Source organism: Apus apus, chromosome 20 (genome assembly GCF_020740795.1).
Source record: "Apus apus isolate bApuApu2 chromosome 20, bApuApu2.pri.cur, whole genome shotgun sequence".
Classification (NCBI taxonomy): domain Eukaryota; kingdom Metazoa; phylum Chordata; class Aves; order Apodiformes; family Apodidae; genus Apus; species Apus apus.
Genome location: NC_067301.1, coordinates 2,435,396 through 2,449,307, shown reverse-complemented (window position 1 = coordinate 2,449,307; position 13,912 = coordinate 2,435,396). Strand labels below are relative to the sequence as shown.

At 46.8% G+C, this 13,912-nt stretch overlaps 1 protein-coding gene and 1 long non-coding RNA gene across 4 annotated transcripts in view; one reads left to right on the top strand and one right to left on the bottom strand.

Annotated features, from left to right (window-relative positions):
* Positions 1-6,833, bottom strand: part of DVL1 (dishevelled segment polarity protein 1) — a 73,661-nt gene extending 66,828 nt beyond the window's left edge. For all 3 annotated transcript variants that reach the window (XM_051637164.1, XM_051637165.1, XM_051637166.1), the window contains exon 1: positions 6,486-6,833. In XM_051637164.1, coding sequence (XP_051493124.1) covers positions 6,486-6,655 — 170 coding nt within the window. In that variant the 5' untranslated portion in view covers positions 6,656-6,833. The remainder of the gene's footprint in view (positions 1-6,485) is intronic.
* On the top strand, positions 6,514-12,799 carry LOC127392812 (uncharacterized). Its single transcript, XR_007891338.1, has 2 exons — positions 6,514-6,604; positions 12,231-12,799. It is a non-coding gene; the product is annotated as an uncharacterized LOC127392812 (long non-coding RNA).
* The last annotated feature ends 1,113 nt before the right edge of the window (positions 12,800-13,912 follow it).

The window sequence follows — 13,912 nt, the reverse complement described above, 5'->3', positions numbered from 1 at the left end:
TTTTCTTCCACAGTACCCCAATTTTCTGCAGGTATTGATGAAACCTCCCTTCCAGTCTTAAGAATCCCCCTGCAGGCCTCTGTGTGGCTGCTGCTGATCCAGATACTCAGGCCTAGGACTGCTCTTAGTAATCCCTATTTTCAGAATATTATTCCAGAATTATTTGATTGAATCAAGGTGAAACTTGGCCTTCCCTTCTGAGCTCCACCAACAGCACACCAAGACTTCTGCAACCTTCCCAGTCTTTAAGCGTGCAACAAACCCTGTGGAGTGGAATGAAAACTGGAAAGAACCACGATCGACCCACTGAACTGTAAAGTCTGAGTCACCATACCCAGTTTTATCAGCTGTTTCAAAGAACTAATAAAAATCCAACTCAATCTACCTAACCATCTGTGGGCTTTTTGAAGAAAGGCTTCATTAAAAAGCTTTCTGCTCCCACTGCACTCACTGCAAGTTACATATTTGCACCAGTATTGTCCATGCGACAGGACAGTTCAGCTGGAAACTGGCTCAAAATTCAATGTATTTCAGAGAAAGGCTTTTAGTGACTTCACCAGGCTTTGGATCAATCCCAAACAGAGCTTCAGTGCTGCCACATACCCTGTTATAGCCTCCCAAGGAGAAGCTGGCAGCAGCAGCAGAGGAGGGTCATGAATCTTGGCCATGGGTTGTGACATGCCTTGCATTCATTTTCCTGGTCAGTGATGCCTGTTTACATCCCAGGGAACAGCTGTCCTAGTGTGACCTGAAGACAGCTTTGACTGTTGCCAAATCATTCCTTTCTAGCCTACAGAGAGGCAAACCTGGCCAAAAAGGTCACTGGATAAAAAATATCTTTAAAAGAAATCCATTTGTTGCTCCATCTGTTCAACCACGCTTGCGATCCAGGAGATATTTCCAGTAAACATGCCACAGGCATTTCCAGGGATCTATATGGCAAATTATGTGACTGCATTGCCAGTTGAAGTCCCAACCCTTTTTAACCTTCTGTCCAAGTAAAATGCTGAGTTTTTTTCAGCCTAACTGTATCTCAGACCTCTGAATATCTACCAAGTGATGAAGCAGCCTGAGGTAACAGAGAAAAGACAGAGGGTTAACACAGAAAGGACACAAAACTCAAGGAAATTTCCTTTCATTAGTTCTACCCTCGTGGAACTACTTCCTTACTCATTTGCCCCTCCTAAAAATACCCTGCTCCCTCAATAACACTGCGGGTAGAAGAGACTCAACAGGGAGGAGACAAAGATGCATATGGGAAAAGCAAGCACACAGAGGGAGATTCTATGTGGTTGCTTTGTAAAGATAATCTTGCTTACAGTTCAAAGCTAAAAGTTCCATGGCACACCTCTTCTTATCTGCTCATCTACCTGCCCATGACCAGTAACATGGACATTGTCTTGAATTCTGACTGCTCCCTAGAGCCTCACATCCAGCCTATGTTTAAGCCTTGCAGTCTGTGTTTCTGAGATACTCTATTTATACAGCTAAAATTCCTGCCAGAGCTGTGATCACATCCTCAACATCCTCTTGCCTAGTTCTGCTCCATACAGACTCATTCTGTGGGCATCAATCCTTGTCACAGAGCAGCAAAGATCATTCTTCTCAACTGTTATTTTTAGCACATGTCCCTTCCGCACATTAGTCTACCAGGCTCCATATTTTCTAATGCAAATATGAATCACTTGCCTTTATTTTATTCTGTTTCAAAAAAGACAGACTCCTACCTGTAACTGACCTATATCAGCCTCTGTCACCTGCTTGTTCAGTTTTCAAACAAGAATGGAGTAGGCATCCTTTCATGTTGCTCTTTAGTCTTGAGGGGATCTCCTTAAAAACACCAGCAAAAATACCTCATTAAAATCTTTGTTGCAAGAACTACCATTAAAAAAAATAACCAACCCAAAACAACCCAATCCAAAATTATGCTCTTACTACTCCTGCTACTACATAGCAGAAGGCAGAATCCCACTTGCATGGGAGTTTTGTCTAGTATCCTGCCTTATCCCTGAATAAGAACAGAAACAGTTTTCCAAGCACAAAACTCAGCCCAAAACCTTTTGAGTTTGGCCAGCTCAGTGTCTGGAACTTTGTGGCACCTGATTGACAGAGAATAGACAGAAATAAGGCTTCCACTTTCCTTGCTGGATTTGTACAACAGCTTTCATAGTCCAACTCAATGAGCCCACAATTCTGCAAATAAAACACACAAATCAACTTTCTGGTTTTTAAATTATCTATGTCCAATGTCCAGATGGCACTTTAAGCATCAATTGTCTAAGCCTCAGTGATAAACAGGCAACTCCTACTTTCATTTGTCTCCATAAAAAATATTCCGTGGGTGTTTTTTTAGCATCTCATCTCTAAAAGCTGTCCTAGTGATTAAGTTTTTCTGCTTCTTCATAGCTAGACATTTATCAATCAGGACTCCTGTTTCTCAGCTAAGCAAGGGCTTCTCCTCTTAGGGCAAAGGTGGAAACATTAATGTTACATTGCCCCAGAAAAAAAAAACACAACAGTGTTTGTCATGTTCCTCTTCTATAAAAAATTGCCCCATTCAGCTCATAATCCCAATCCCAAACCAGATTCCTGCTGCTTTAAATCACAGCTGCTTACTAGTTGTCAACACACCAAGTACCAAGAAAATCCATTTCTGCACAAAACCCACTGCACCTAAAACTACAGTTTAAAAGGAAGTTATTTTGCTGATACCAAAGGAATGCCTAAAGAGCCACTCCTCAAGAGTACTCCCTGAAGAAGCATAATCAAAATAGTATTAGTTCACACAATGGAAAGAATGAGGAGTTGAACTTCACCCAGAAGGATGGCAGAACAGACATACTCTGGTATTTGATGGACAATGATTGCAGGGCCTAAGATTGGCTTGTTCTTCCTACCCTGCAGTACTGAAAGACACACCAGCAGCTCCTGCCCCAGTGACATGTTGGCTGAACAGAGCCAAGGAAGCCAGAACAATCCAGGAGTGTGTTTCTCAGGATGAGCTTTTGCACAGATCACCTATTTCAGGTTCTTCCCCTGAATGTCTCCTGCTCTAACCATGTCACAGGGGAGCATCCTGTGCTGACCAGAGACCAAACAGTAGCATGGAGTCTTCAAGTAGAGTATTGAACAGCAAAGTTAAAAGACATAACTTATGGGAATGCCTGGATCATATACATTATTAATTTTGCATTTATGGAAGTTAGTGTTTTACAAGAAAAGCTCTGGAAATACCAAATATTTAAAAGCAGACAGATAGGAATTCCTCTTATAGGATCCATCACGTAGATTTGTTATGAATCATTTGGATCCCACACAGTTTATGCAGCTGTCAGAGTTTCAGTCATGAGAGCCCAGACATCACAAACTATAGCTTTATTTTTGGATGTATTGTTGGTCATTTTTCAGTCATCAGAGAATCAACAAAACTGCATTATACATTATTGCAAGGATGTGTGTGGCTGTAACCTTAGAACCAACAATTTCAGTGATGAGAAGTGATCTCCGAGCTCTTCCCCTTGAGAATAAAGAATCAGTGGCTGTGAGCAACTAAGCAAGCCAATAAAACAGCTCCTTGTCTATAAAAAACATATCACAAATACCAGCTTTTCTAAATGTCATTGCTGGTGGGCACTATCACATTAAAGAGTCTGCTCCTGTAACATCCCTGCTTCATTTCCCACCAACTGGAATAAAAACAGAAGCTCCACAGGACTTCCAAGGGTTGAGTCTTAAAGTCAGAACACAGTTAGACATCCTGCACCTTAGAAACAACCTATCTACAGATGGAGGCAGTAGGAAAGCCTGGGCTTTCAGAGTAATGACAAGTCCATCCCATCAAGAGCTGCCCTCGAGAACGAAATGGCACAGGAAAAAGTCTTTTCATATCAAAGTAACACCTCCAGGAGAATCAGGATGAGGGTTCCACATTTTATCTATTTTCACAGCTTTAGTAACAGTGTAACGTTAGGACTGCAAGGCAGAGTAGTAAATTAAACTGTATCCAAAGCTCAGAAGGAAATATGTCGCTCCTGCCGCTTCCCAGAGGCAAAGCTGCAAGCAGGCTGGTGTCTCAGCACAGGTACACCAAACACATGACTGCATTTCATAACAGCTTGATATGGCTCCACATCCCCAAGCCAACCCCACCATTCCAACCCTTAACAACTCTATCTTTCATGGTTGGAAGCAATTCAACACATCCACTGTTGAACACAATTATTCACTACATGATTTCAGGATCCAGGAAAGGCTGTGCCTTAATTACAACAACATGTGCAACATTGCAAAGTCAGTTCCCAATCACTGGCTTCTCAAGGAGGCTCCACTTCTCCAGGAGAACATTTGTTTTCCTAATACAAGAAGTACTTTTCACTCCACGTTGGGCTTGACACAGGGAGCTGCCAAGCAGCAGTCCCCACGCCAAGGCAGCCATGTGGGGAACAGAACAGTAGAGCTGGAGAACACTGCACTGAAAACCAAAATGTTACTGCAGCTGAAGCCTAAGTACCACTTACAGAACACACAGGGAAAGAGTTTCTTTGGAGGACATTTTCGGGCACATAAAGTAGAAAACAGACACACAATTTTGCTATGGTTAATGGCAACTGCATCTATAATTACCTATTCAAAACACAATCTAAAAAAAAGCCAGTTTGAAGATGATGAAAAAAAAGCCCATATTACTATTAACACTTGCTAAGGCAGCCAAGATTCATGTGTTTGCTTCTAACTCCCTACTTTTCACAAGTGTTTAGGATTCACAAAAAAAGTGGTTGACAAGCAAAACAAAAGCAAGCAACAATCTGACTGACAGATTATTGGCTTGCAGAAGCCACTATCGACAGAGTTCCTTCAAGCTGTCTCAAGACAAAGGATCACCACCCTAATGCACTCAGTAACTACATTTGAGGCTATTTAAAGAAGAGAAACAGAATTTACAGCCCCTAATCCTCATCACCCACTTGCAGCCCTTCATCTTCATCATCCCCATTTCCAAGGCAATGCAAGAAGAACAACATTCAGCCCAGTTTCGAGACCAACAAGAGAATCCTCTGCAGGGTTTACGTGACTAATCCTGTTACCTGCTGAAAGATCAAGAACAGCCCAAACGTGTTAGAGATCTTCCTAGTATGTCCAACATGCCCCAGCACAGTTTACATTCCCTAGCACTAAATTTCTGTTGCAGTGGCAATGAATGCACAGGCTGTCTCAACAAACCCAACATCCTTTATTGAGGTTGCACCACATAAACTTAGAGCTTGAATTTATTTGACAACTGCAGGGTACGTGTCCCTGTCACTTGAGGGGCAAGGAGAAAAAATTTATGAATAGACAATTTCAAAGACCTTCCTTTAAAAACAAGCAGCCTGAATAGTTGTTTCCCAAAAAAAATGTTTTCACAATCCAGAAAAACAAGAAGCTAATGCATGAACACTCCTACAGTAACATGCCAATACTAACAACTTGCCACATTAGGAATATGAGTCAACAAACAATATCCACATTCCCCCATGGACAAAAACACAATTAACATAAAAGGCTTCAGGTCTCAGGGATAAGAAAGAGGCTATACAATATGTGAAAAGGATGCCTAGGATGATGTATCTCATCAAACATAAAATTCACACCTCAACCACAGCGTTATTTCAGCCAGGTCCGTATCAGTTTCCCACAAACCTGCTCTCTTTTTCACTGGCATTTAAATATGTAAAATTCTCTTGCCGGTGACAGATGGGACTACAAAGAGAAGTGATTTTGCTACAAAAGGATTAATACATTTTGAAAGTTACCGTCTGGCAAACTGTTAAAGGGATCTGTACTGGTTTGTTCTCTCGCGGCTGCAAACAAGCCCAGTGTCACGCAACCCACGGGCGCGCGTGGAGACCAGAACCGCGCCAGACATCCCGCAGCTCCGCTCAGAAACGTGGCCTAGACCATCGCAAAGGCCGTTTGGAACTCTGGCCCTGCCCTTGCCCCGCGCTGCCGGGGAGCAGAGCACACCTGCAGGGCGGGGAGGGCACAGGCTGTCCCGACCACCGGCCCTGTGGCACCTGGAGCCAACGCAGACCCGGAACGACCCGCTTTTTCCTCACCGGCTTCCCCTTCCAGCGCACCTGCAGCCCGAGCCCTCCTGTCACCAGCCTGACAGCTCCCAGGCCCGGCGGGGGGGGGGGGGGAAGCCGAGCTCCGGAGGCCTCCCGGCCCCGGGGGGGGACCCGGCGGGGCTGTCAGCTGGCGGGGCGGGCTGAGGGAAGCCGGGTGGGCCGGGCCGCCATGTTACAGCGGCGGCTCCCCCGGGGCTCGGCGGCTGCCGCCCGGGCCTAGCGCGGCGGGCAGGGCCGCACCGGGCCCGGCACGGAGCAGGTGCCTCCGCCCCGGGGGTTGCGGGGGGGGGTTGCGGGCCCTCCCGGGGCTGTCAGCGGGCCGGGCCCGCCGCCCCCCGCCCCGCCGCGGGCCGCCCCCGCCGGCCCGGAGCCGCTCACCCGAAATCCTGGTCCATCGACTTGAAGAAGAACTTGTAGCTGTGGACGGGCCGGTTGCTGAGGACATTTTTGAAATCGGCCAGAGTGACTTTTTCCGGCGGGACGGGCAGCTTCACCAGGTAAGGGGTCTCCTCCTCGTCTATGTGGTAAATAATTTTAGTCTCCGCCATGAGAGACGAGAAGAGGCGAGGGCGGGAGGGCAGGCGGCCCGGGGCCTCAGCCGCTCGGCTCCTCTCACCGCCTCCGTCCCGGAGCCGCCCCCGACAGGAAGGGAGCTCCCAGGGCCGGGATTTCCCTCCCTGCACTGCTCTCTAGCTGCCCGCGCCGGGAACGGCAGCCGGCCGCCCCTCCCGCCTCCTCCCGCCCCTCCGCGCCCCCGCGGCTCCCGGCGGCGGAGCGGGCCGGGCCGGGCCGGGCGGGGATGCCCTCGCACAGCGCCCCCTGCTGGAGCGGCGGCGACACGCAGCGGGACGGCCCGGGGGGCTCCCCCCCCGCCCCCCAAACCCCTTCAAACCCTTCCAACCATCTCCTGACTCTCCCCGCCCTTATTTACCCGGCTCTGCTGAAGCGCGTCCCCTCAGCACCGCATCTCCGGGTCTCTTTCTCGCTCTCCTGGCGAGTCTCGCAGGGGGTTTCTTCTAAGATCACGTCTAAACAGCGGTCCTGCCAAGGGGAGAGGGGGGAAGGGGGCTCACAGCGACAGGGCAAGGGGTTAAACTGGAAGAGAGGAGGTTTAGGTTGCGTATTAGGAGGAAATTCTTCCCTGTGAGGGTGGTGAGAGCCTGGCCCAGGTTGCCCAGGGAAGCTGTGGCTGCCCCATCCCTGGCAGTGTTGAAGGGCAGGTTGGATGGGGCTTGGAGCAACCTGGGCTGGTGGGAGGTGTCCCTGCCCATGCAGGGGGGTTGGAACCTGATGATCTTTCAGGTCCCTTCCAACCCAAACCATTCCATGATTCCACAATCAGCCAGTTCCACACCCCTGCCATGACCTTCCACTAACCCATGTTGTCCCATCCAACCCAAAAAAAACACCTTTCCCCTTCAAACAAACACAGCTTTGGGTCCTTTTGTTGCCAGCAGTGATATATCCGAGTGCAACACACAGGAGATGTTCTGTAGAAGCATCAGTATCTTTGGCATCCCCAGGAAACATTCCCAAAGGGTTATAGAAGCACTATTAGTCCCCTGGCAGCTCTCTCCTGATTTTCTAGGCAACATTTTCCAGGTACAGACCCCTAGGCACTGTGCAAAGCTGTTACTGTCCCTTACCCACGAGACAACAGGAAAAGGGAGGTAAATTACTGGATCTATACTCAGTTAGTAAAGCTTTATATTCTAACTCTTTCCAAGGTGCAAAATACATTCTCTCAGGTGTATTTCTATGAGAGCTGGGCAGGGAACTGACTGCTGCAGCACCAGGAGGGCAGGCAGACTGGGTGTTTTTCAGGTATCTCAAGAATTTGGGCTCCCCTCCCCTGCAGGCAGGTTCCCTTTGTGTTCCCTGAGAAGTGGGATGGGTCCTCTTTAAGCAATGAGCTCATGGATTCTCTGCAGATCCTGAAATTTTCCACAGTGCAGTTGGCTTCTCTGCAGCTTATGCTAATAAGGGAGCAGAGAGACATTCGTGGCTCAGATGAAATTGCTTTTAATAGCTGCTGTGATGGAAGCCTGTGGGCACTGTGCCCATGGAGGTGCCTGGCACAGAGCAAGCTTGAGACTGATCATCTCTTGAATTTCACAGGACAGCAAGAGCCACTGTTCAATGCCACCAGGTGAGACATATTTTGGAGTGCACAGCCCAGAGAAAAAAAAAAAATCCTTAGAGCACCATGTATTTGGGAAGAGTTCACCATTCTTTCTGAAAATCCCTAGAAACAACAGCCAGGAAATGAAGATTTCAGAGCAGTGTGCTCAGGTCTCAAGGAACCTTTTGTTCATTAAAAAAAAAATACCTCTTCAGGAAAATCCCAAGCTAATGACATCCTCTCTTTCTCCCTTTCAAAGAAAGAGGACATACACTTCTCAGGATATTCAGCTGTGAAAGGGAAAATCACAGCTCAGTGACTGAATTACCTGTGGCACTGGGATGATTCTTCTGCCAGCACGAAACAGAGGAGCCAATTGCATTAGAGGCTGCCAAAAGGTCTGCTAATATTAATGCTATTTGTTCTTTTCAGTTTACTGGAAGCTTAATCATTGCCAGTTCCCAGATCCCACCAGCACACTACCACATGAACACAGCAATACCCCTTCCAGAGCCAAATTCTCCTATGCAGAGCCAGATCTGGGCACCTCTCTACCCATGGTTAACCCACAACTCAACAAGTCTTCATAGTATTGAGAAACCAGATCATCATCAACTAGCTGCTGTCATTTCTGGCACAGTGAAGCAATTACAAAATCACATTCCCTGGGGTTCTTCAGTGATTTGCTCATCTGCTGACACTGATATCACTCATGCCTGTATGGTCATCAAACCAGATAAGATAAACAGCAAAGTCAAGGCATGGCCTTAGTCCTCATCAGGTAACTAGTGCAGCACGTACTACAGTTCTGCAAGCACCCAGGAGCACTCTTGGTATGGAAAACATGCCATGAATCCATCAATTCCACCACACAAGAATCTTGGAGCAAGGATGGGGAAGGCTTCCTTTGGCAGGGCTACAGGGTAAATAGCACGAGCTGTATTTTCTGAGATACTGAATTTTATGTAGTTTCTGCAGTATGAAACTCAGGCAAAACATTATCATCCAGCCCTTTGGTCTCTTCAGTTCATGCTTAATGACCTCCTGAATTCCTCAGCAACCCAGGTGGTGTCCCCACAAAGACTAAATCTGTGGAGAGCTCTGTCCCTGCTCTATTAGCTCTGCTTTTACTTTTGACAACTGAAAAGATAACAAGTTGTATAATTGTCAGATGACTACCTAGGAACAGACATGATAAGACTGGATCTGTGACTCACAAAAAACCTCCCTGTGTCCCCATCCAGCACAGAAGGGAGGAGATAACCCACTTTCACATTGCAGTCAAACCACAAGCTAATCCAATTAAAGAATGGACACAGGGATGCAGGACACACCACCTTAGCAAGCCACTGGCCCATCAGGGCTAATATCTTGCTTCTTGCAGAGTTCAGGCCTTAACACTTCAGTGTAAAATAAATATAAGGCATAAAATCTCTTCCTATTAGTGCTGTGCTCTCTGTGATAGAGCAAATAGTCTTGCTGACCCCTGCAGGGAGCAGAGAGTGGCCTGAGGCATAAAAGCTGCTCACCCTTTTCTTCATTTATATAGCAGTGCACTTCATTACCACACAGAGAATAAGCAAGCCATTTTAAAAAGCCAGCCTTTGAATTATAGACAGGGTTGTTGCCTGTCTCAGGGACTTCAGAAAGCTCATCACACTCTGGGTGCTTAGCAAATAAGTATTTGTTTAAAGAGATAGGACAGAAGGAAAACCAAAGCACTTACTGAAGCTGTGGCTTGGGACCAGCTCTGAGATTTCAGGAGTATTTTTAATCCACCTACAAGAATGGATTTGTAAGGAAACAAAATTCACCTTTTACCTGGAGGATTATTTCTTCTCAAGAGTCAGCCATGGGCAGTTTTGCCACTCATGTCAATGAAACCAGGTTTGGGGTATTTTCAGTTGGTTGGTCAACCCTGGGAAAGGAAGACTTCTGCTTCACACAGCAGGATCAGTGTGGTTGGCATCACTGCAAGCTTCCCATCACCTACTGCCAGCTGCCCATGCCACCTGCAGGTGGTCCCTACAAGGAGGCCAGTAGGACAGATGGGTTAGAAACTAAACTGACAACACCCATTAGCCAGGGAAGATCCCAGACAGCAATGACCTAGAGACACAAAATCTGGGTACTGAGTCCTATCAGTAGGGCTAATCCTTATATTCCTGTAAGTATTTTATCCAAAATCACCATTGTTTAAAAATAAAAGCAGAAAGGGGTTTTAGAATTTTATCATTGAAGGGATGGATCAGAAGCTGGTGCCTGAATGAACCACACAGGAACTGTCAGCCAACCTGCTCCTCACCTTCAGGGATCCCCAGTTTTCCCCTGTAAACACCAAGCACTATGTGAAGACTCCCAGCACATTTAAAAAGACAATTTATGCAGCTGCTCTTCATCTCTGGGGAAAAGATCCCATCTCATTCTGCCAGCTCACACGGGCAAGGTTAGCATCAATTAAGACCTAAAGATGGAGCTGATCCTGAAAGAGAAGCAGAGAGGTGTGACTGCAACCCCACTGCAGGTGCTGTTGGCTGGCTCCCAAGCTAGCACACACCCCCAGGAGGCAAACCAAGTCAGTCTGCACTGCTCATGGATCTGGTCTAAAAGACCTGCAAGGTTTTATTTCCCTTTTGTTCTTCCTCTCTGGGCAGCAGAACTGGGCCCCGATGGTTCACAAGAAGATAAAGCCATCAAACACTAGAGGGAGGCAGAAGACTTGCAGTGCAGCAACCTGCTCCCAGCTCCTGGGCAAGGCTCCCCAGGGCTTTCATGCCACTGCATTCAAATGCCAATAAACCCGGGGAGAAACCACAGAAGGTGTTTTCTGTGACATTTCCAAAAACCCCGTTGGGACTGAACCACATACACAAAAGGCTGTGGGTCAGAACAGCAGCTATGAACACTCAACACTTCTCCTGGAGTCTTCTCAGTGCCAGTCATGAAGAACCAGTCACTGTTGCACACCAATTCCTTTGGCCATTGTAAACATCTTCATGTGATGCACACATCAGTGAGATCACTGGGTTGATCCCAGCTCCTCCTCCTCATAATTCAATCTATTTGCTTTCTCCTTGGCCATTTTCTGGTTCTCTTACCTCTTCTTAGCAGCTGCAGCTTTTTTTTTTTTTAAAGGGGAGACCCTGCAGCAATTGTCTTCAGAGCTGCTGACCTGCAGAGGGCCACATTCATGTTGAAAAACTTGGCCTCTAGGAAAGAGTGGAGTTTTTTTTTCTTAGGAATTCTTCACCATGAGGGTAGGAAGGCACTGGAACAGGTTGCCCGGGGAGGTTGTGGCTGCCCCATCCCTGGAGGTGTTCAAGGGCAAGTTGGATGGGGCTTGGAGCAACCTGGTCTGGTGGGAGGTGTCCCTGCCCATGCAGGGGGATTGGAACCTGATGATCTTTAAGGTCCCTTCAGCCTGAACCATTCTATGAATGTCTATTTGGATCTTTATCCTGCTTCTCTCAGGCCCTAGTGCTGCCTCCTCCCCTCAGAAATGTGTTCTGTTCATAACTGGCCAGTCCTTCTCCACTGGTAACACTCTCCCCAGACTGGGAGACAGAAAGGAATTGGGGACAATCTGGTCTTCATTTCAGTCAAGTTGAAGACAAAGAAATATTTCAGTGGTCTGCACAGCAGGCCCTGTGGTTACGAAATTAGCTTTTCCTTGTTCCCAGCTGCTTTTCTGGAAAATCAGACCCATTGTTTACAGAGACAGGGAAAAGTAACAAGATGCCCCAGTAAGAAATCACAAAGAGTGGAGCTGTTGGCTGGAATCTGCCAGCAGAAAGCACTAATGACACCCAGCCCTGGGTGAAGAGGGGGTATGAAGTGGCAGGACATTGGCTGTGGGATGATTTCCAACCAGGTAAGAGAGGATAATACATTGACCAGAGCTAGACAAGCTGGTCAATAATCTTGGTTTGCTAAATACACTTCTTTGCCACTTTCGGTGTCATGGCCATGTTTTGATCCTTCAAATTCTTGCACTTGCACAGGGCACCCAAGCAGCAAGACAAGCTGTTCCCATCAGTGTCCCTGGAAGAACTCTGTCATGCCAGCTGGGATACTACTCAGTGGGTGGAAGCCCTCCAAGAGCAGAATGTGCAGCAGAAACTTTGCAAGGTGTTAGTTCTGCAAGTGAAAGAGGAATTTGGGCTGGGAGCACAATATGAAACTGTGCCATTAACTATTCCAGCAGGATGTGTTCTCTTCCCTTCTAGACCTGCAGAACTATGGACTAAGGAGGAGCTGCCAGGCTTCACCTCTGAGAGATGGTTTGAACTCCCTCTAAAGCTGCAGATCTATTAATTATACAACACTTGGAGAGCTTAAGTTTGTCTGCGGGCCCCCAGACCAAGTTAAATGATGATGTCCCATGTGGAAACAATACTGAAATCACTGGAATAACTTATTGCATCTAATCTGCACTTTGTCAGGCACTTTAGGATGCTCTGAGATGAAACACACTGCACAGCTCTTGGGAAGAATTAGCTCATGCTGGCTAGTAGCTCAGCTATCATCTCCAAAGAGCAAGAAATAAAATCAACCTTAACTTGAAACTCCATTATATTCTCCTTTATTTCTTAAATGCTAGGAGAGTTACACAACAATGATAAATGGTAAAGCTAAGTAACAACAATAATGAAAATTCTGTTACAAAGGAAAAAAAAACAACCCAAGCTTTATGAAGCAAGTTCTCTTCTCAGTCTGGAGAGGAAGCAGAGTGTGCACAGAGCTGAAAAGAGGGGGCTCTAGTTCTAGTTTCAGTTTTGAAGCTTTTTAAGGTCCCTGTCATACACCCTTTCCCTGTCCCACAACAAGGGCTTGCACAGCACACGACCCTGAAAAAGATTTTCATTTCTCTGCCCTCACTGAGAAACAATTGGCACAAAAATATTAGGGGTTATGATCATTTTAACAAACTGAACATAAAATGTGTCTCAGGAAAACAAGGAGCCTGTAACGAGACAAACCCTGCCAAGAGCCTGCACAGTGACAGGCAAAGAGGCCTGTCAAGATGCAGCAATCCATTAGCACAGTGAGAGCACCACTTGGGAACTCAGCAAGGCAGGTTTACCCAAGTACACACAGGAATAAAGTGTTTCTCCATGAGAAACGAGTTACTGTCCCATGGCAGGGAGAGAAAGGCTGAGAGGAGAGAACACCAGGCTGTCTAGAACTGCACCAGGGCTGGGATGGCAGAGCAGGAACAGGAACCAAGGGTCCTGCTCCTAGCCCAGGGGCCATGGCAGGTCCAGCCTTCTTATTTCACCTGCAAGATCAGCTACACAGACCCCACCCCAAAGCCTAAGCCTGGCAGAACACAAAGTGCATTTGTAAAGGACCTAAATGGCTTCTCCCCAATATTTCAGGGCAATTAGCCTTTGAGAATTCCTCTGTATTAAGAAATAAACAAACAAAACTCTTCCATTTACTGGTCAGTTTTCTCTCTCTCTCTCTCTCTCTCTTTTTTCCAGTTTGAGAACAAAACTGGTTCTCCAGCACCCTGGCCTGGATCTCTTTCAGCCAGAATTTTAACACACTAAATTACATACTGGATGTGGCAAGCTGCTTTTGAAAACTACTGTGTTGATCATCAGTCCAGTCACATAACAGATACCTCCCCTGAAGGAAAAAGGGCCATAATCTAAACTTGGACTCCCATCTTCATCAGTCT